The sequence below is a fragment of the Entelurus aequoreus genome, linkage group LG12 (assembly GCF_033978785.1).
Source record: "Entelurus aequoreus isolate RoL-2023_Sb linkage group LG12, RoL_Eaeq_v1.1, whole genome shotgun sequence".
NCBI lineage: Eukaryota > Metazoa > Chordata > Actinopteri > Syngnathiformes > Syngnathidae > Entelurus > Entelurus aequoreus.
Window position 1 is genome coordinate 70,223,104 of NC_084742.1, and position 21,297 is coordinate 70,244,400.

A 21,297-nucleotide genomic window follows, 5' to 3' on the forward strand; every position below is an offset into this window, starting at 1 on the left:
TATGTTAGAGTGTTTTACTTGTTTTAAGGGTTTTGATCCTAAATGATCCCAGTAAGATATTACAGCTTGTTGCTGAGATTTGATGACCTACACTACCGTTCAAAAGTTTGGGGTCACATTGAAATGTCCTTATTTTTGAAGGAAAAGCACTGTACTTTTCAATGAAGATAACTTTAAACTAGTCTTAACTTGAAAGAAATACACTCTATACATTGCTAATGTGGTAAATGACTATTCTAGCTGCAAATGTCTGCTTTTTGGTGCAATATCTACATAGGTGTATAGAGGCCCATTTCCAGCAACTATCACTCCAGTGTTCTAATGGTACAATGTGTTTGCTCATTGGCTCAGAAGGCTAATTGATGATTAGAAAACCCTTGTGCAATCATGTTCACACATCTGAAAACACTTTAGCTCGTTACAGAAGCTACAAAACTGACCTTCCTTTGAGCAGATTGAGTTTCTGGAGCATCACATTTGTGGGATCAATTAAACGCTCAAAATGGCCAGAAAAAGAGAACTTTCATCTGAAACTCGACAGTCTATTCTTGTTCTTAGAAATGAAGGCTATTCCACTAAATTGTTTGGGTGACCCCAAACTTTTGAACGGTAGTGTATATTGAGTAAAACATGTTTGAAACTAGAATATCAAGTGTTGCAAAGCTGTGTCATCAACACTCACAAGTATAAAACTGCTTTTTCAAACTAAGAATTTCTTATTTGAAGCGTGAAATAAAAAATCATGACTTTGACACAATTGTGTCTCATAATTAAAACAGACGACAGCCAAATGGACTTTGCTGTTTTATTTTCAATGAAACAAGAGAACATACGTACTCTTATAGTAGTACAGTTGGCACAGTACAGCAAACTGACAGTTAATAAAAAAAAATTTGGCTGGGGGCCGGGCTGTAAATATATATATATATATATATATATATATATATATATATATATATATATATATATATATATATATATATATATATATATATATATATATATATATATATATATATATATATATATATTAGGGATGTCCGATAATGGCTTTTTGCCCATATCCGATATGCCGATATTGTCCAACTCTTTAATTACCGATACCGATATCAACCGATACCGATATCAACAGATATATACAGTCGTGGAATTAACACATTATTATGCCTAATTTGGACAACCAGGTATGGTGATGATAAGGTACTTTTTAAAAAAATGAATCAAATAAAATAAGATAAATAAATTAAAAACATTTTCTTGAATAAAAAAGAAAGTAAAACAATATAAAAACAGTTACATAGAAACTAGTAATTAATGAAAATTTGTAAAATTAACTGTTAAAGGTTAGTACTATTAGTGGAGCAGCAGCACGCACAATCATGTGTGCTTACGGACTGTATCCCTTGCAGACTGTATTGATATATATTGATATATAATGTAGGAAGCAGAATATTAATAACAGAAAGAAACAACCCTTTTGTGTGAATGAGTGTAAATGGGGGAGGGAGGTTTTTTGGGTTGGTGCACTAATTGTAAGTGTATCTTGTGTTTTTTATGTGGATTTAATAAAAAAAAACAAAAAAAAAAAACGATACTGATAATAAAAAAAACGATACCGATAATTTCCGATATTACATTTTAACGCATTTATCGGCCGACCGATATTATCGGACATCTCTAATATATATATATATATATATATATATATATATATATATATATATATATATATATATATATATATATATATATAATTGACTGAAAGAGCACGCACTTGGCGCGATGATGTCATGTTATCGATGGGAAAATGCAAGAAATGTAATGCAGAGCGCACATCATTATGTCAAGATAATGGCACTACCATTTACTTAATTTAAGAATATTTTTCAACATATTGAGCAAAAAGGTTTCTTTTTTTTTTTTCTACCAAGAAAAGTGCACTTGTTATTAGTGAGAATATACTTATTTTAACTTATTTTTGGGTTCATTGAGGTTAGCAAATTTTACTTGTTTTGGAAAGTCTTGACCATTCAAATTTTCTTGTTCTATTGGCAGATAATTTTGCTTAGTTCAAATAAAATACCCCTCATTTTTGTATGTTTTTTTCTTGTTTTGCAGTGTAGTAACATAGTTGTATCTTACTTACAGTCGAGCATGATGGTGGTACCGTAGTCTCGGGCTGCATGAGTGCTGTTGTCACTGGGTAGCTATGGTTTATGAGGAAAACATACTGTGTTTGTATATAGTATTGTGCCTTGAGAAGATATCCTAAAATGGTGGCTGAATGTGATTTTGCTGCCATGTGTTTTTTACAGGTTACTGAGGAAAGTTGATATGAAGATCTCCAAAAGCAGCAAAATGAAGGACAAATTACGCCTCGACATCAACAAGGTCTCGGCTGCTCTTAAGTGCCATAAATGGACAAGTACTGGGAGTCGTATCATTTGTGTTTTGCTTCCCATAGGTTGCTTGGCAGAGCCGTCAGGTCAGCCAGGAGCGTGAGGACAATGAAGTGGAGTTACGGAGGCTGAGGCAAATGATCAGCCACCAGGAGCAAGCACTTCTCCATATGAACAAGACCCAGGAAGGAATCGTGCAGCGGCGCAATCTGCTGTGTGTCTGAGGCCCAATTCAAGTAGGCCATTTCGAAAAATGAGCATGTCTCATATCTTGTTGTTTTTTTATGTTCTTCTGCAGAGGCATCCAGTTGCTGGAGCACGAGGAGGTGTTGTTTGACTACCAGAAGAAGGTGAACATGCAGGAGGCGGCCATCACAGAGGGCAACCTGGAGCTGGAGAACCTGGAGAAGGAAATGAGGGATTTGAAGTTGGTCATCAGCGAGTTGACCAGACAGATCGGCTTCAAGGGGAAGGAGGTGCTGGTCCAGAAGGAACTGGAGGAGCAGCTGACCATGCTGCAGATAGAGGTCGGGTTTGCTTGTTCCGTTGTTTGTTCCCTTCTTTCCAGTATGTGTTCTGTTGCAGGGCTCACATTTGACCACGGCAACTGCGGCAAAAGCCGCGACCGCCCTCGTCATTTGCCGTGATGCCCTAAAAAATTGACCAACATCTGCGGCAAGAACACGACTTTTTACTACTCAGTGGCCTAGTGGGTTCTTAACCTTGTTGGAGGTACCGAACCACACCAGTTTCATATGCGCATTCACCAAACCCTCTTTTTTTTTCAAATTTAAGACAAAGTTATTATGTTTTTGGTAACACTTTAGTATGGGGAACATATTCTAAGTAACAAAGACTTAATTTAGAGTTATTTGGACACTAGGGGAACATATTCGACTTAATTTATAGTTTTTTGGACACTAGGGGAACATATTCTAAGTAACAAAGACTTAATTTATAGTTTTTTGGACACTAGGGGAACATATTCTAAGTAACAAAGACTTAATTTAGAGTTATTTGGACACTAGGGGAACATATTCTAAGTAACAAAGACTTAATTTAGAGTTATTTGGACACTAGGGGAACATATTCTAAGTAACAAAGACTTAATTTAGAGTTATTTGGACACTAGGGGAACATATTCTAAGTAACAAAGACTTAATTTAGAGTTTTTTGGACACTAGGGGAACATATTCTAAGTAACAAAGACTTAATTTAGAGTTTTTTGGACACTAGGGGAACATATTCTAAGTAACAAAGACTTAATTTAGAGTTTTTTGGACACTAGGGGAACATATTCTAAGTAACAAAGACTTAATTTAGAGTTATTTGGACACTAGGTGAACATATTCTAAGTAACAAAGACTTAATTTAGAGTTATTTGGACACTAGGGGAACATATTCTAAGTAACAAAGACTTAATTTAGAGTTTTTTGGTTAGGGTTAGGGTTCGGGTTAGGGTTAGGGTTAGAGTGTTAGGGCCAGGTTTAGAGGGTTAGGGTTATAATAAGGCCATGCCAAATAAGGCATTAATAAGTACTTAATAATGACTAGTTAAGAGCCAATATTTTACTAATTTGCATGTTAATAAGCAACTAATTAATGGTGAATATGTTCCCCATACTAAAGTGTTACCATGTTTTTTTACTGGTGCACAAAATGAACCGTGCATGAACATCACCTTGTTCAAAGAACAAAACCAACACAGTGCATAAACTCACAACAAATGACAAACCTGCAAATCAGTCTGACTTCTGCTGTTGTCCTGCACTGCACTCTAGTCCTTCACTCTAACGTTCCTCATCCACGAATCTTTCATCTCCGCTCAAATTAATGGGGTAATCGTCGCTTTCTCGGTCCGAATCTCTCTCGCTGCATTGTAAACAATGGAGAAATGTGAGGAGCCTTTCAACCTGTGACGTCACGCTACTTCCGGTACAGGCAAGGCTTTTTTTTATCAGCGACCAAAAGTTGCAACTTTATCGTCGATGTTCTCTACTAAATCCTTTCAGCAAAAATACGGCAATATCGCAAAATGATCAAGTATGACACATAGAATGGATCTGCTATCCCCGTTTAAATAAAAAAAAATCATTTCAGTAGGCCTTTAATGTGCATGTTGGCCTAGCTGTAGGTGACTGGATCTGGATGTTAAACATAATCATTTTAATAGGATATGTACATGCAGGCTGGAATAAACCGCAGTTTATTAAAGAAGAAATTATGTATTTTGGCCTCTTATCTCCAGAAAAAAGGATGTTGCTGTGAATGGCGGTGTAGTATCTATCTTTGTTATGTTAAGAAAAAGTGTCTGTTTGACAGAAACAACAGCGTCATCCTCTCAGCTTAGAAGCGACCATGCATAAAGATGAGCATCCAAACAAGGGGACAGAAATGGAATGAAACCGAGAATGAAGCTGCTTTACAATGCATGGAGCGACACCCGTTTTTCCCCCCGGCAGCGTCTGCGTCGGGGGATCGGGCGCATTTGTTGCCGCTCCACACCATCCCTTTTAGGCTGACACGTTTAGACTCGCAGATAGATGAAACTTGTGTCATCCCAGGCTTGCGTGCTCTTCTTGGACGGTTGCATTGTTGGATCGAATTTTGCCATGTGCATCCATTTGAGGGAGACAACCCCTCCCATCTGTTTGCTCCGTCTGCTGTTCTCCAGTTTGTTGTTTCTTTGTTCCCATCTTACATTTTTTTTTCTTCTTGTCGTTCGCTTAAAGGCCTACTGAAATGATTTTTTTTTATTTAAACGGGAATAGCAGATCCATTCTATGTGTCATACTTGATCATTTTGCGATATTGCCATATTTTTGCTGAAAGGATTTAGTAGAGAAAATCGACGATAAAGTTCGCAACTTTTGCTCGCTGATAAAAAAAAAAGCCTTGCCTGTAGCGGAAGTAGCGTGACGTCACAGGAGCTAGTATTCCTCACAATTCCCCGTTGTTTACAATGGAGCGAGAGAGATTCGGACCGAGAAAGTGACGATTACCCCATTAATTTGAGCCAGGATGAAAGATTCGTAGATGAGGAACGTTACAGTGAAGGACTTGAGAGGCAGTGATGGACGTATCTTTTTTCGCTCTGACCGTAACTTAGGTACAAGCTGGCTCATTGGATTCCACACTCTCTCTTTTTTCTATTGTAGATCACGGATTTGTATTTTAAACCACCTGGGATACTATATCCTCTTGAAAATGAGAGTCGAGAACGCGAAATGGACATTTAAAGTGACTTTTATCTCCACGACAATACATCGGTGACACACTTAGCAACTGAGCTAACGTGATAGCATCGTTCTCAAATGAAGATAGAAACAAAATAAATAAACCCCTGACTGGAAGGATAGACAGAAGATCAACAATACTATTAAACCATGTACATGTAACTACACGGTTAAAAATTCTCAGCCTGGTAAGGCTTAACAATGCTGTTGCTAACGACGCTAAGGCTAATTTAGCAACTTAGCAACCGGAACTCCCAGAACTATGATAAAACATTAGCGCTCCACCTACGCCAGCCAGCCCTCACCTTCCCATCAACAGCCGTGCTCACCTGCGTTCCAGCGATCAACGGCGCGACGAAGGACTTCACCCGTGGGTTTGGCGGCAAGCATCAGCTAGGCGTCTTCTATCAGGGTAAGTAGTCCTTGTTGTGTTGCTGTAAGTATTGTACTTAACCGCTAAGACACCGATCGATCCCACCTACAACGTTCTTCTTTGCAGCCTCCATTGTTCATTAAACAAATTGCAAAAGATTCACCAACACAGATGTCCAGAATACTGTGGAATTTTGTCGAAGAAAACAGAGCTTTGTGTATTGTGTCCAATAGGGCCCAAACACTTCCGTGCAGTTTATGACGTCACGCGCATAAATCATATCCAAAGGAGATTTTCAACCGGAAGTGTGGCGGGAATTTAAAAATGTCACTTTATAAGTTAACCCGGCCGTATTGGCATGTGTTGCAATGTTAAGATTTCATCATTGATATATAAACTATCAGACTGCGTGGTCGCTAGTAGTGGCTTTCAGTAGGCCTTTAAAAGTCCTATACTATAGTATTTTTCAGCAAAGTAAATAGGTCCCACAATAGTGTATTGGAAGCACTGTATGTTGCCCAAAATCTTGCCTTGATGTTGGAATTTAGACAGTATCGTAAAGCTTTAAGTAAGCCCGACTCGTAACACCACAACCAAGCTAATGAGCTGTGCGTGCCTCCAAAACGCTTTATCCACTTTAAACGCAACTGGTAGAACTCTGCACTCGTAACATATTAGATACCATATGTCTACAGCTCCACTAATGGACATTGGAGTGTTACTTTCAAAGGCAAAATTAAAGTATTGCTAGAAACATAATTTTACATGGGACTTTATTGTATTATATGTATAGTACATGTTCCAAAAAGCAAAAATCACCACCAGAATTAGAGATATTACAAGTCAAAGTGATGAAGCTTAGTGTTACGCTCATGACTTGGTGTATCAATCAATGTCAATTAGGGATGGGCCGATATTATCGGCCGATAAATGCGTTAAAATGTAATATCGGAAATGATCGGTATCGTTTTTTTTATTATCTGTATCGTTTTTTTTTTTGTTTGTTTTTTTTTTTTTTTTTTTTATTAAATCAACATAAAAGACACAAGATACACTTACAATTAGTGCACCAACCCAAAAAAACCTCCCTCCCCCCATTTCTTTCTGTTATCAATATTCTGGTTCCTACATTATATATCAATATATATCAATACAGTCTGCAAGGGATACAGTCCGTAAGCACACATGATTGTGCGTGCTGCTGCTCCACTAATAGTACTAACCTTTAACAGTTAATTTTACTCATTTTCATTCATTACTAGTTTCTATGTAACTGTTTTTATATTGTTTTACTTTCTTTTTTATTCAAGAAAATGTTTTTAATTTAGTTATCTTATTTATTTATTTATTTTTTTAAAGTACCTTATCTTCACCATACCTGGTTGTCCAAATTAGGCATAATAATGTGTTAATTCCACGACTGCATATATCGGTTGATATCGGTATCGGTTGATATCGGTATCTGTAATTAAAGAGTTGGACAATATCGGAATATCGGATATCGGCAAAAAGCCATTATCGGACATCCCTAATGTCAATCAATGTTTATTTATAGAGCCCTAAATCACAAGTGTCTCAAAGGGCTGTACAAGCCACAACGACATCCTCGGTACAGAGCCCACATACGGGCAAGGAAAACTCACCCCAGTGGGACGTCAATGTGAATGACTATGAGAAACCTTGGAGAGGACCACATATGTGGGTAACCCCTCCCCTCTAGGGGAGACCGAAAGCAATGGATGTGGAGTGGGTCTGACATAATATTGTGAAAGTCCAACACATCAGCGAAAGTCCAGTCCACAGTGGGGCCAGCAGGAACCATCCCGAGCGGAGACGGGTCAGCAGCGTAGAGATGTCCCCATCTGATGGACAGGCTAGCGGTCCACCCCGGGTTGGGAGCAGAGTAGAAAAGAAAAGAAACGGCAGATCAACTGGTCTAAAAAGGGAGTCTATTTAAAGGCTAGAGCAGGGGTCACCAACGCGGTGCCCGCGGGCACCAGGTAGCCCGTAAGGACCAGATGAGTAGCCCGCCGGCCTGTTCTAAAAATAGCTCAAATAGCAGCACTTACCAGTGAGCTGCCTCTATTTTTTAAATTGTATTTATTTACTAGCAAGCTGGTCTCGCTTTGCCCGACAATTCTAATTCTAAGAGAGACAAAACTCAAATAGAATTTGAAAATCCAAGAAAATATTTTAAAGACTTGGTCTTCACTTGTTTAAATAAATTCATTATTTTTTTTACTTTGCTTCTTATAACTTTCAGAAAGACAATTTTAGAGAAAAAATACAACCTTAAAAATGATTTTAGGATTTTTAAACACATATATCTTTTTAAATTCCTTCCTCTTCTTTCCTGACAATTTAAATCAATGTTCAAGTAAATTTTTTTTTTTTATTGTAAAGAATAATAAATAAATTTTTGTTTAATTCTTCATTTTAGCTTCTGTTTTTTCGACAAAGAATATTTGTGAAATATTTCTTCAAACTTATTATGATTAAAATTCAAAAAAATGATTCTGGCAAATCTAGAAAATCTGTAGAATGAAATGTAAATCTTATTTCAAAGTCTTTTGAATTTCTTTTAAAATTTTTGTTCTGGAAAATCTAGAAGAAATAATGATTTGTCTTTGATAGAAATATAGCTTGGTCCAATTTGTTATATATTCTAACAAAGTGCAGATTGGATTTTAACCTATTTAAAACATGTCATCAAAATTCTAAAATTAATCTTAATCAGGAAAAATTACTAATGATGTTCCATAAATTATTTTTTTAATTTTTTCAAAAAGATTCAAATTAGCTAGTTTTTCTCTTCTTTTTTTCGGTTGAATTTTAAAGAGTCGAAATTGAAAATAAACTATGTTTCAAAATGTAATTGTAATTTTTTTCGTGTTTTCTCCTCTTTTAAACCGTTCAATTAAGTGTAAATATAATTAATTATTAATAATAACGTAGCGTTAAAGGTAAATTGAGCAAAATGGCTATTTCTGGCAATTTATCTAAGTGTGTATCAAACTGGTAGCCCTTCGCATTAATCACTACCCAAGAAGTAGCTCTTGGTTTCAAAAAGGTTGGTGACTCCTGCGTTAAAGGGTCTTACGGCCTGAGGTCTCGGTTGGTATCGGAATCTGTAATTTAAGAGTTGGACAATATCGGAATATCGGATATCGGCAAAAAAGCCATTATCGGACATCTCTAATGCAAATTAGTAACATATTGGCTCTTAATTAGTCATTAATAAGTACTTATTAATACCTTATTCTGCATGGCCTTATTATACAACCAGTAAGCCATTAACTTAGAGTCTTCCCTTAATAACCTCAGAATGATTGCTTAATAGTAACCCTAACCCTTGTATGTTCAACTAGTGTCCAAATAACTCTAAAGTAAGTCTTTGTTACTTTAATAAGCAACTAATTAATGGTGAATATGTTCCCCATACTAAAGTGTTACCAAAAAAATGAACAGCTTCTATAGCTGACTGAAGAATGCTTTGCTTTATTTTAAGATTTGTTGCAAAAAATCATCCTAAACAGGCTCTAGGGGCACATATTATTGTTACAACATCATTAAAACATCATTTTCGCATTATACTGGACCTTTAAGGGACACACTTGGTCTCCATTGATGATCATTTGCTTGTAAAACCATATCTTGCTCGGAGGCTAAGGGATAAGCATTATAGTCAACGTGACAACACAGGATATACACCTTCTATGTCCAGTCTACACTGTTATTCAGCTCATCTGTCTAGCCGCCTTGTGTACGCCAAACATTCTCCCCCCCAGTGTAAAACAGATCATCTTCCAAATTGCTCATCTCGGTCCAGCAGGGAACCCAAATTAAATCCATTGGCGGAAGCTTGCCAGTTCAATTCACTCGGTGAATGCAATCTCCATGCTATCCATTCCTCACAGACATTATGCATTTGTATCCATGTGTGGCCGCTTTATTTATTTTATTTACTCCTCCCGCCCCTCCTTTGTCTTTTGATGGCAAATTCAGACAAAGACAGATCAGGCCATCTGCGAGACTGTTGCAGTTCAATATACAGAGGCTTTCATTTGTTTGGAATTTTAATAGAGGCCGGCGTGGAATGCTGTGCGTTTATGAGCTGCTGGCGTCTCCCCTGCATGTGTAATGCTGGGATAAGACGGTTAAAAACAGTCGCTCTGTCCTCATGCCATGGATAATGTCACAACCCTCTGGACAAAAAGCTTGCACTCCATCACTATTTCTTCCAGGGAGGAGCAGGCTGAGCAGGCACTCCCTGTGGTGGTGAGTCATTAGGGGTCCTAAATTTTCATCCAACCTGTCTGGAAGTCTAACTTGGGGAAACCCGCAGTGGAGAAGGAAGCGGAGAGACTATGCTAATAGAAACCAAACAGGCATTTTTGCGTTGTCTCCATTGTGAGCCATTTGTCTGGATAGGTCTGGCAACAACTGTCATTCCTGCAATGTTACCATATTTTCCAGACCATAGGGCGCACCGGGTTACAAGGCGCACTGCCGATGAAAGGTCTATTTGGGGACGGCTTGGCGCGGTTTGGAGAGTGGCCGTGCCAGCAACTTGAGGGTTCCTGGTTCAATCCCCACCAGGCCTGGCCCTAACCAATCTGGCGCCCTAGGCAAGATTTTAGGTGGCGCCCACCCACATCGGCAGTGAAGTGTATATACTCACAAGAAACCGAATAGCTCTGTCTTTGACCTTTTTTTTTACTTAAAGAAAGCAAATTAACATATTATATGAGAATGTTATGTTATGATTATCTTCAACCGAATCGCAGCAGTGCTCGAATGAAAAAACAGCATTCCCTCTCATGTGATGTTGCTTAATTAACATTAATGATGTGCACTTTAACAACTAGGCTTACAACTATACCTAATATATAAAGAGGTGGAAAAGTGACTATTACCTGCAGGGCAAACATTAGCTAACCAGAAGGCAATAACAATGTAAACAGAAAACACCTGCTTAAAAGATCTAATACAAATGTCCCTGAGGAATGTAAGGTGGGAGTACTGTAATTACCTAACGTTACATTATTATTTTCCATAACAATTTAGCCCCCTCCACAATATTAACCCGACGTTAAAACAGAACTAGCTATTTATTGATTAGCAATTGCCGAATCATGTAACATTAGCTTAATGCTAAAAAGCCAGGTTACTATCACATTCTGTAACAGACAAATAATTTCATGTAGGCTAACGTTACCTACCTGCTACCTCTGTCTTTTTCTCGTTTCTCCTCCTCTTCGTTTCTATTTTTTCTTCCCTGGGCACCTGACAGTTTTGGCCGTTTTGACATCTTGTGTTGATTTTTTGATGCGGTGACGTCCATAAACAGTCATGATACGGGAAGGGAGGGGGCGCACCGTGCGGGGGGGCGGGGGGCGTAATGTTGTAACAAATAATATTTCTATTAAATAGGCTTTACTTTGCATTTTAATTAACGTGGGATTATTTTTTGTATTTAGAAATAATAGTACCAACTTTTTTTTTCTTTTTTTTCTCCAACATTTGTGGCACTGGCGTGGCGCCCCCTGATGGACGGCGCCCTTAGCATTTGCCTATACGGCCTATGCCACGGGCCGGCCCTGATCCCCACCATCTAACAATCTTGTCACGTCCGTTTGTGTCCTTGAGTTGTCCTGATGGGTCGTGGTTAGCGCCTTGCATGGCAACTCCCACCATCGGTGTGTGAATGTGTGTGTGAATGGGTGAATGTGGAAATAGTAGGGGTGTAACGGTACGTGTATTTGTATTGAACCGTTTCTGTACGGGGGTTCCGGTTCGGTTCGGAGGTGTACCGAACGAGCTTCCACACGGACATATTAAGTAGCGTAACGCACGTTGTGTAAACAATGCACACCGAGGCACAACACAAGGCATGCTAGCAGCTAACGGGCTACGATAGACTGACCATACGTCCTCTTTTCACCCGACATGTCCTCTTTTGCGGAGCTGTCAGGGCAGAGTTTCTTAAATGCCTCAAATGTCCGGCATTTTGAGTTAGGGTTGCGTGTATTTTCAATGTACGTTCAGGGTTAGGAAGGGGTTAAAAACAAAACAAATTGTGCGCGCAGCAGCATTGTGAGGGAAGGGCAGAGACAGAGAGAGAGAGAGAGTTATGATAAACGCGCATGCGTCGCCAGGCTCTGCTTTTTATCCATAGATTTATCAGATTTAATTTTTTATTATCTATAGCAGGGGTGTCAAAAGTAGGGATGATGTTTGATAAGAAATTATCGAGTTCGAGCCCATTATCGAATCCTCTTATCGAACCGATTCCTTATCGATTCACTTATCGAATCCAGATAGGTTGTTGTATATGGAAAAAAACACAATATTTGGTTTAACAAAAGCTCACTTTTATATTATAAGAAAAAAATACAATAAAATAATTAAAATTAATATTGACTGTTACCCCCCTAGAAAAATAAAATAAATAAATATTGACTGTTGTTACCCAAAGTATATTAAGTGGGATTTTTCAGAAAAACAAATATATACAGTAACACAAAAACAACCTGTCTCTGTGATCACTATAGGTGAATAGCCATGCCTTGAGGCGTTTTTTCCGGTCCATTATTTTTGCTGCTTGTGTGACATCACAGGAGACTGAGCTACGTCATTTCCTGTGATGTCCCACAGGGCATTTCTTGTGGGACGGGATTCGTTCCCAGGGATTCGAATAAAGAACCAACTCTTTTTGTTTACTATAGTGGCCTCGATAACGGGAACCGGTTCTCAAAAAGGGATTCGAGTCCATGGAATCGGTTATTTTCTTATCGAACAACCGGTAGAACCGGTTTCGAACATCATCCCTAGTCAAAAGTGTGCCCCGGAGGCCATTTGCGGCCCACAGCTAATGTTTTAAAGGCCCACGGCACATTCTAAAAATACTATTAAAATAAACAAAAACATAACAAAAGTGAAATAAAAAAGCTTAAAGATTAAATGTAATTTAGAAAAAGTTGCAATGTTGACTAATAAAACAAAGCTGTTTTTTTTTCTTTCAAACTGTCATTTCTCAAAACATAATATTGAATCAAAATCAATGTTATTATGAATTATTGACCTATCTAAGGTTCTGATTACTTCACATCAAATATTCCACTAAGAAAAATATTTTTGGTGGAAGATTTTGCAAATTTGGTAAATAAATAACTCAAAAATGTATATTTTGTTGTTTTCTTACTGTACCGAAAATGAACCGAACTGTGACCTCTAAACCGAGGTACGTACCGAATTGAAATTTGTGTGTACCGTTACACCCTTAGGAAATAGTGTCAAAGCTCTTTGAGTACCTAGAAGGTAGAAAAGCGCTATACAAGTATAACCCATTTATCATTTACCATTACCAATACGGTGCATTAAAGGAGTCATAATTTAAAAAAAATTCTAATTTAATTTTTTTCTAATTTGAAAACACCTTGTTGTGGTCTACATAACATATAATGGTGGTTCTTTGGTCAAAATGTTGCATGGATTATGTTTTACAGATCATCTTCAAGCCGTTTTGTGGGCAGTCTTATTTACGTGGCTCACTTTCGGCAGCGTCTTCTCCCCGTCATCTTTGTTGATGAGCTGGAGCTAACTGTTTTAATGACATTCAGACTTTACTTTAATCAGTAACGGAGCAGCATCTCCTCATCCGGAAACAACAACAAGGCGACAAATGTGTCCCGTGAAAAAACGTCCGACCGGAACTCTCTAATAACTACAATTCCTTGGGTGAATAATGTAAACTCACTACACCGGTATGTTTTAGCGCTTTCATGGCGAGTTTACTGACAGATATAAGTAAGAACGTTACACTACTTTATATTAGAAATGGCAATGGTTCCTTGGGTGAATAATGTAAACTCACTACACCGGTATGTTTTAGCGCTTTCATGGCGAGTTTACTGACAGATATAAGTAAGAACTTTACACTACTTTATATTAGAAATGGCAATGGTTCCTTGGGTGAATAATGTAAACTCACTACACCGGTATGTTTTAGCGCTTTCATGGCGAGTTTACTGACAGACATAAGTAAGAATTGTCCCATAACAACAAGATAGAGAAAAAGAAGCTCATCGACTTCGGAGTCGGTCGATAAGCGGACTACAAAGGCGGACACACGCAATTTTTTCAGGATTTATGCAGATCCCAAATACAGATCAGCAAGTACCAGAAGGTAAGAAAAGTTGCTTTTGCCTAATATTGCCAAACAAAACGCCAGATAATGTCTTACCTTATACACACACCATACTAATACTCCTATGTTTAATGCGCAGAGAATCCATCAAGCGGTGCGGCTTCATAGCTTACCAAAGTCGTACTAAAACATTTTCATAGACTTTGAGCGCCGTGTGTAATGTTATGTATTTTCAATGGAACATATAAAATGGTGGTGTGGTTTACTTGAGTCGTATTGCCATCATGTTGCAGTCTACACGTATCTCTTATGTTTGGCCATTATCTACTGGTCACACTTATAATTGCACCATGTACCAAATAAAATTGCTTCGAGGTCAGTAAGCACAACCAGTATTACTCCGTACATTAGGCGCACCAGGTTATAAGGCGCACTGTCGACTTTTGAGAGAAAAAAGATATTAAGTACGCCTTATGGTCCGGAAAATACAGTAAAACCTTTTAACAAAACTTCTAGATCAGTGGTTCTTAACCTTGTTGGAGGTACCGAACCCCACCAGTCTCATAAGTGCATTCACCCAACCCTTCTTTAGTGAAAAATTAAACTTTTTTTTTTTTAAATTCAAGACAAAGTTATATGTTTTTTTTACTGTTGCACAAACTGAACCCTTTAAAGAACAAAACCAACACGGTGCATAAACTCACAACAAATTACACACCTGCAAATCAGATGGAAAATTAGAGGGAACATTGTTTGGGGGTATCCATAATACGCCGATAGGAGAAGTTTATATTTACAAGATAATAATAATTAGGGATGTCCGATAATATCGGTCTGCCGATATTATCGGCCGATAAATGCGTTAAAATGTAATATCGTAAATTATCGGTATCGGTTTTTTTATTATCACTATCTGTTTTTTTTGGGGTTTTTTAATTTATTTATTTGTTTTTATTAAATCCACATGAAAAACACAAGATACACTTACAATTAGTGCACCAACCCAAAAAACCTCCCTCCCCCATTTACACTCATTCACACAAAAGGGTTGTTTCTTTCTGTTATTAATATTCTGCTTCCTACATTATATATCAATATATATCAATACAGTCTGCAAGGGATACAGTCCGTAAGCACACATGATTGTGCGTGCTGCTGCTCCACTAATAATACTAACCTTTAACAGTTAATTTTACAAATTGTAATTAATTACTAGTTTCTATGTAACTGTTTTTATATTGTTTTACTTTCTTTTTTAATTCAAGAAAATGTTTTTAATTTATTTATCTTGTTTTATTTGATTCATTTTTTTTTTAAAAGGACCTTATCTTCACCATACCTGGTTGTCCAAATTAGGCATAATAATGTGTTAATTCCACGACTGTATATATTGGTTGATATCAGTTGATATCGGTATCGGTAATTAAAGAGTTGGACAATATCGGCATATCGGATATCGGCAAAAAGCCATTATCGGACATCCCTAATAATAATAATAGATTTTATTTGTAAAAAGCACTTTACGTTGAGCAAACAACCTCAAAGTGCCACAGTGTTAAAAAAAGAAAAAGAAAATAGTAATAATAATAATAATAAAAGATAATAAAAATAAATAAAATATAAAACTAGAAACAGCCCAATAGCTAGAACCAGCATGCATATCTATAAAAAGGCTTTTTTAAAAAGATGAGTCGGGTGTGTCTTGACCTCGGCGGCAGAGGCTCCACCGAACCCCTGAGGCCGACTCACCGAACCCCTAGGGTTCGATCCAACCCAGGTTAAGAACCACTGTGCTAGATAAAGACAAGTCTTTGGGTTATTCTTTCAAAATGTGCCTATTCTAGCACATTGGCCATGTTTTTTTTCCATACTGGGATTATCACAATTAATTCAACCATGAGGATTGGCTTTGTTTGACCTTTTTATAACATACCGTTTTTAATTTCATGCATGGCCTGGACCCTAGGTATGGTTTTTTTATTATGTTTCGAGAATTGCCCAAGCCTGAGGATCCTTCCCATTCTTTTATTTCCTTATCTAAGCAGTAAGAGAGTACGAGGGTGGGGTAATCATTATCATCTATTAATTTGCTGGAGGAAATCAGGCTTCAGTGTTTAATCTGCTCCTCATTATTTTTATATATTTTATAAGCTAATTTTCCTTATCTGATGTTGTTTTAACACGCAACATATTACTTTGGGTACAACACGAGTGCGAGGCGTAAAGCAACTTAATGTGTTTATTCTTCAATTAAATGTTTTTTTCTCGCTGGGATGATAGCATCTCTGTTGTTGCCACGGCAACACGGCATGACTTCATTGGATTATAGTAAAAATGATTAAAACAATTTCCGAGCCGCATTTGAATGATAGATACTGCATTTATCCGCCTGTGCCTTTCATGTGGAACACCGAGAAGCAACATGGCATCCTTCAGTCACATATTAATAATCAAGAAATACCTTTACTAGTGATGGGTGAATGATGCCTCTGCATGTGGCAACATCTAAAGCTGCATTGACAATGCACTGGTACTAAGTTAGTGTTTCATAATGGCCATCTGCTGCATCAAAAAAAACACTACATTTGACCTGCAAAGAAAAATTAAATACACCGTAAAAAAAAATCCTATTTTTATGGTTAATTTACTCTAAATTTCTACTGTAATTTTTCTAATTTTTTTTTAAATAGTTTATAAAACTGTAGAATTGAAGACATTATCTGTAAATAAACAATCCGCCTGTTATTTGAAGTAATATGCCAGTAATGACAAACTATGTATATTTCTATTTCTTTTACAGAAAAATACCAAATTAATTATACATAGCATTTTCTGTTTTCTTGAATTACTTTCAAATTCATGTAAAATTACAGTAATTATCTTTCATTAAATATGTAGCTTTTTATATAAAAGTCTATGTCCATACTAACAATCTGTAGAATTAAGGTATTTTTCTGCAGAACTGTTTGCATCGTCACTTTATTAAAGGTGGTTGATCTTAACAATTCAGAAAAAATCTGTAAAATAATGGTATTTTTTAGAGATGCCGATATATGCGTTAAAATGTAATATCGGAAATTATCGGTATCGTTTTTTTTATTATCGGTATCGTTTTTTTTGTTTTTTTTAAAAAATTTTATTAAATCAACATAAAAAACACAAGATACACTTACAATTAGTGCACCAACCCAAAAAAAACCTCCCTCCCCCATTTACACTCATTCCCACAAAAGGGTTGTTTCTTTCTGTTATTAATATTCTGCTTCCTACATTATATATCAATATATATCAATACAGTCTGCAAGGGATACAGTCCGTAAGCACACATGATTGTGCGTGCTGCTGCTCCACTAATAGTACTAACCTTTAACACTTCATTTTACTCATTTTCATTAATTACTAGTTTCTATGTAACTGTTTTTATATTGTTGTACTTTCTTTTTTATTCAAGAAAATGTTTTTAATTTATTTATCTTATTTTACTAATTTTTTTAAAAAGTACCTTATCTTCACCATACCTGGTTGTCCAAATTAGGCATAATAATGTGTTGATTCCACGACTGCATATATCGGTTGATATCGGTATCGGTTGTTATCGGTATCGGTAATTAAAGAGTTGGACAATATCGGAATATCGGACATCGGCAAAAAGCCATTATCGGACATCCCTAGTATTTTTCTGTGGAACTGCCAGCATTGTCACTTCATTAAATTTGTAAATAATTTGGAAAAACTCTGTAGAATAAAGGTATTTTCCTGCAGAACTGTTTGCATCGTCACTTTATTAAAGGTGGTTGATCTAAATAATTTAGTAAAAATCTGTAAAATTACGATATTTTTCCGCAAAACGTTTCATGAAAATTTCTGTCAATATAATGTTTTTTATCATTATTTGGTTTACACTGTTTTACTTTAATTGTATGGTTTTCGTTTGGCAGCCGTAGCTGCCAGTAGATGACCGTTTTTTTACAGAATTTTTTTTTACAGTGTAGTTATCAAATATTTTGGCTTTTTTCTACTCTCTAAAACAGGCCTGGGCAATTATTATGACAGAGGGGGCCAAATTTAGAGAAGCAATTGTGTCTGCGTGGGGGCCGGTATGTCTGATTTTTAGGCGCACTAATACAAAACCTCACAATAATGTCTGATTGAATGCTAAAAACGTAAAACCGAATGGATTTTTTACATTTTTTTACTGAATGAGACACCCAGAATGTACATGAAAATAAAGAATGTGGGATTTACAATATTAACTATGAACGATAAAACACTGAATATTGACAACATATGAACATTGCCCAGTACTTTATCTTTAACTTATATTCAGGTCACGAAATGTAAATGAAGTATTGTTGGCGTTTTTGGGGTGTTTTTTTAGAGGGCTCTATAGGCAGAATACTCCCATTCACTGCATTGTTTATGTATTGCATATGTGCCGTATTTAAAAAAAACAAACAAACATATGTGTTCTTGTCTTCCACAGGGATTGTACACTGCAAAAACTGAAATCTAAGTAAGATTAAATATCTCAAATAAGGGCGATATTTGCTTATTTTCTGTCTGATAAGATCATTCTTCTCACTGAGCAGATTTTATGTTAGAGTGTTTTACTTGTTTTAAGTGTTTTGGTCCTAAATGATCCCAGTAAGATATTACAGCTGAGATTTGATGAGCTATATTGAGTAAAACATGCTTGAAACTAGAATATCAACTGTTGCAAAGCTGTGTCATCAACACTCACAAGTATAAAACTACTTTTTTAAAGTCATCATTTCTTACTTCAAGCATGAAAAAAAAAATCATGATGCCGAGCGCATATCATTATGTCAAGATAATGGCACTAGCATTTACTTCATTTAAGAATATTTTTTAACATATTGAGCAAAAAGGTCTCTTTTTTTTCTACCAAGAAAAGTGCACTTGTTATTAGTGAGAATATACTTACAAACCCCGTTTCCATATGAGTTGGGAAATGGTGTTAGATGTAAATATAAACGGAATACAATGATTTGCAAATCATTTTCAAGCCATATTCAGTTGAATATGCTACAAAGACAACATATTTGATGTTCAAACTGATAAACATTTTTTTTTTTTTTGCAAATAATCATTAACTTTAGAATTTGATGGCAGCAACACGTGACAAAGAAGTTGGGAAAGGTGGCAATAAATACTGAGAAAGTTGAGGAATGCTCATCAAACACTTATTTGGAACATCCCACAGGTGAACAGGCAAATTGGGAACAGGTGGGTGCCATGATTGGGTATGAAAGTAGATTCCATGAAATGCTCAGTCATTCACAAACAAGGATGGGGCGAGGGTCACCACTTTGTCAACAAATGCGTGAGCAAATTGTTGAACAGTTTAAGAACAACATTTCTCAACCAGCTATTGCAAGGAATTTAGGGATTTCACCATCTACGCTCCGTAATATCATCAAAGGGTTCAGAGAATCTGGAGAAATCACTGCACGTAAGCCGCTAAGCCCGTGACCTTCCATCCCTCAGGCTGTACTGCATCAACAAGCGACATCAGTGTGTAAAGGATATCACCACGTGGGCTCAGGAACACTTCAGAAACCCACTGTCAGTAACTACAGTTGGTCGCTACATCTGTAAGTGCAAGTTAAAACTCTCCTATGCAAGGTGAAAACCGTTTATCAACAACACCCGGAAACGCCGTCGGCTTCGTTGGGCCTGAGCTCATATAAGATGGACTGATACAAAGTGGAAAAGTGTTCTGTGGTCTGACGAGTCCACTTTTCAAATTGTTTTTGGAAACTGTGGACGTCGTGTCCTCCGGACCAAAGAGGAAAAGAACCATCCGGATTGTTTTAGGCGCAAAGTGTAAAAGCCAGCATGTGTGATGGTATGGGGGTGTATTAGTGCCCAAGACATGGGTAACTTACACATCTGTGAAGGCACCATTAATGCTGAAAGGTACATACAGCTTTTGGAGCAACATATGTTGCCATCCAAGAAACGTTACCATGGACGCCCCTGCTTATTTCAGCAAGACAATGCCAAGCCACGTGTTACATCAACGTGGCTTCATAGTAAAAGAGTGCGGGTACTAGACTGGCCTGCCTGTAGTCCAGACCTGTCTCCCATTGAAAATGTGTGGCACCTAAAATAGCAGAAGGGAGACCCCCGGACTGTTGAACAACTTAAGCTGTACATCAAGCAAGAATGGGAAAGAATTCCACCTGAGAAGCTTCAAAAATGTGTCTCCTCAGTTCCCAAACCTTTACTGAGTGTTGTTAAAAGGAAAGGCCATGTAACACAGTGGTGAACATGCCCTTTCCCAACTACTTTGGCACGTGTTGCAGCCATGAAATTCTAAGTTAATTATTATTTGCAAAAAAAAAAAAAAGTTTATGAGTTTGAACATCAAATATGTTGTCTTTGTAGCATATTCAACTGAATATGGCTTGAAAAGGATTTGCAAATCATTGTATTCCGTTTATATTTACATCTAACACCATTTCCCAACTCATATGGAAACAGGGTTTGTATTTTCAGGTCTTTTTGGGTTCATTGAGGTTAGCTAATTTGATTTGTTTTGGAAAGTCTTGACAAGCCGAATTTTCTTGTTGTATTGGCAGATAATTTTGCTTAGTTGAAATAAATTACCCCTCATTTTTGTTTTTTTGTTTTTCTTGTTTTTGAACACTGACTTTTTGCAGTGTAAATCAGTGATCCCCAACCTTTTTGTACTTGCGGACCGGTCAATGCTTGAAAATTTGTCCCACGGACCGGGGGGGAGGGGGGGAAGGGGTAGTAGTAAAAAAAAAAAAAAATTTTTTTTTTTTTGTCATAAAGAAATACAATCATGTGTGCTTACGGACTGTATCCCTGCAGACTGTATTGATTTATATTGATATATAATGTATATATTGTGTTTTTTATGTTGATTTAATTTTACATTTTTTATTTTTTTATTTTTTTTTAATTTCTTGTGCGGCCGCGGCCCGGTACCAATCGGTCCACGGACCGGTACCGGGCCGCGGCCCGGTGGTTGGGGACCACTGGTGTAAATGATAGACAACATTTCCAAAAAAATGTGTGGTTCCCCTTTAAGTATCGTTTGACCCGTCACTAATCTTTACATTATGGCATTTCCCCGCCTTGTTACGCCTC

At 37.1% G+C, this 21,297-nt stretch overlaps 1 protein-coding gene across 4 annotated transcripts in view; it reads left to right on the top strand.

Moving 5' to 3' along the window:
- ccdc146 (coiled-coil domain containing 146) overlaps positions 1-21,297 on the top strand; it is a 118,687-nt gene that overhangs the window by 63,356 nt on the left and 34,034 nt on the right. For all 4 annotated transcript variants that reach the window (XM_062066575.1, XM_062066576.1, XM_062066574.1 and 1 more), the window contains exons 16-18: positions 2,316-2,391; positions 2,465-2,613; positions 2,698-2,926. In XM_062066575.1, the coding sequence (XP_061922559.1) occupies positions 2,316-2,391; positions 2,465-2,613; positions 2,698-2,926 (454 nt within the window). The remainder of the gene's footprint in view (positions 1-2,315; positions 2,392-2,464; positions 2,614-2,697; positions 2,927-21,297) is intronic.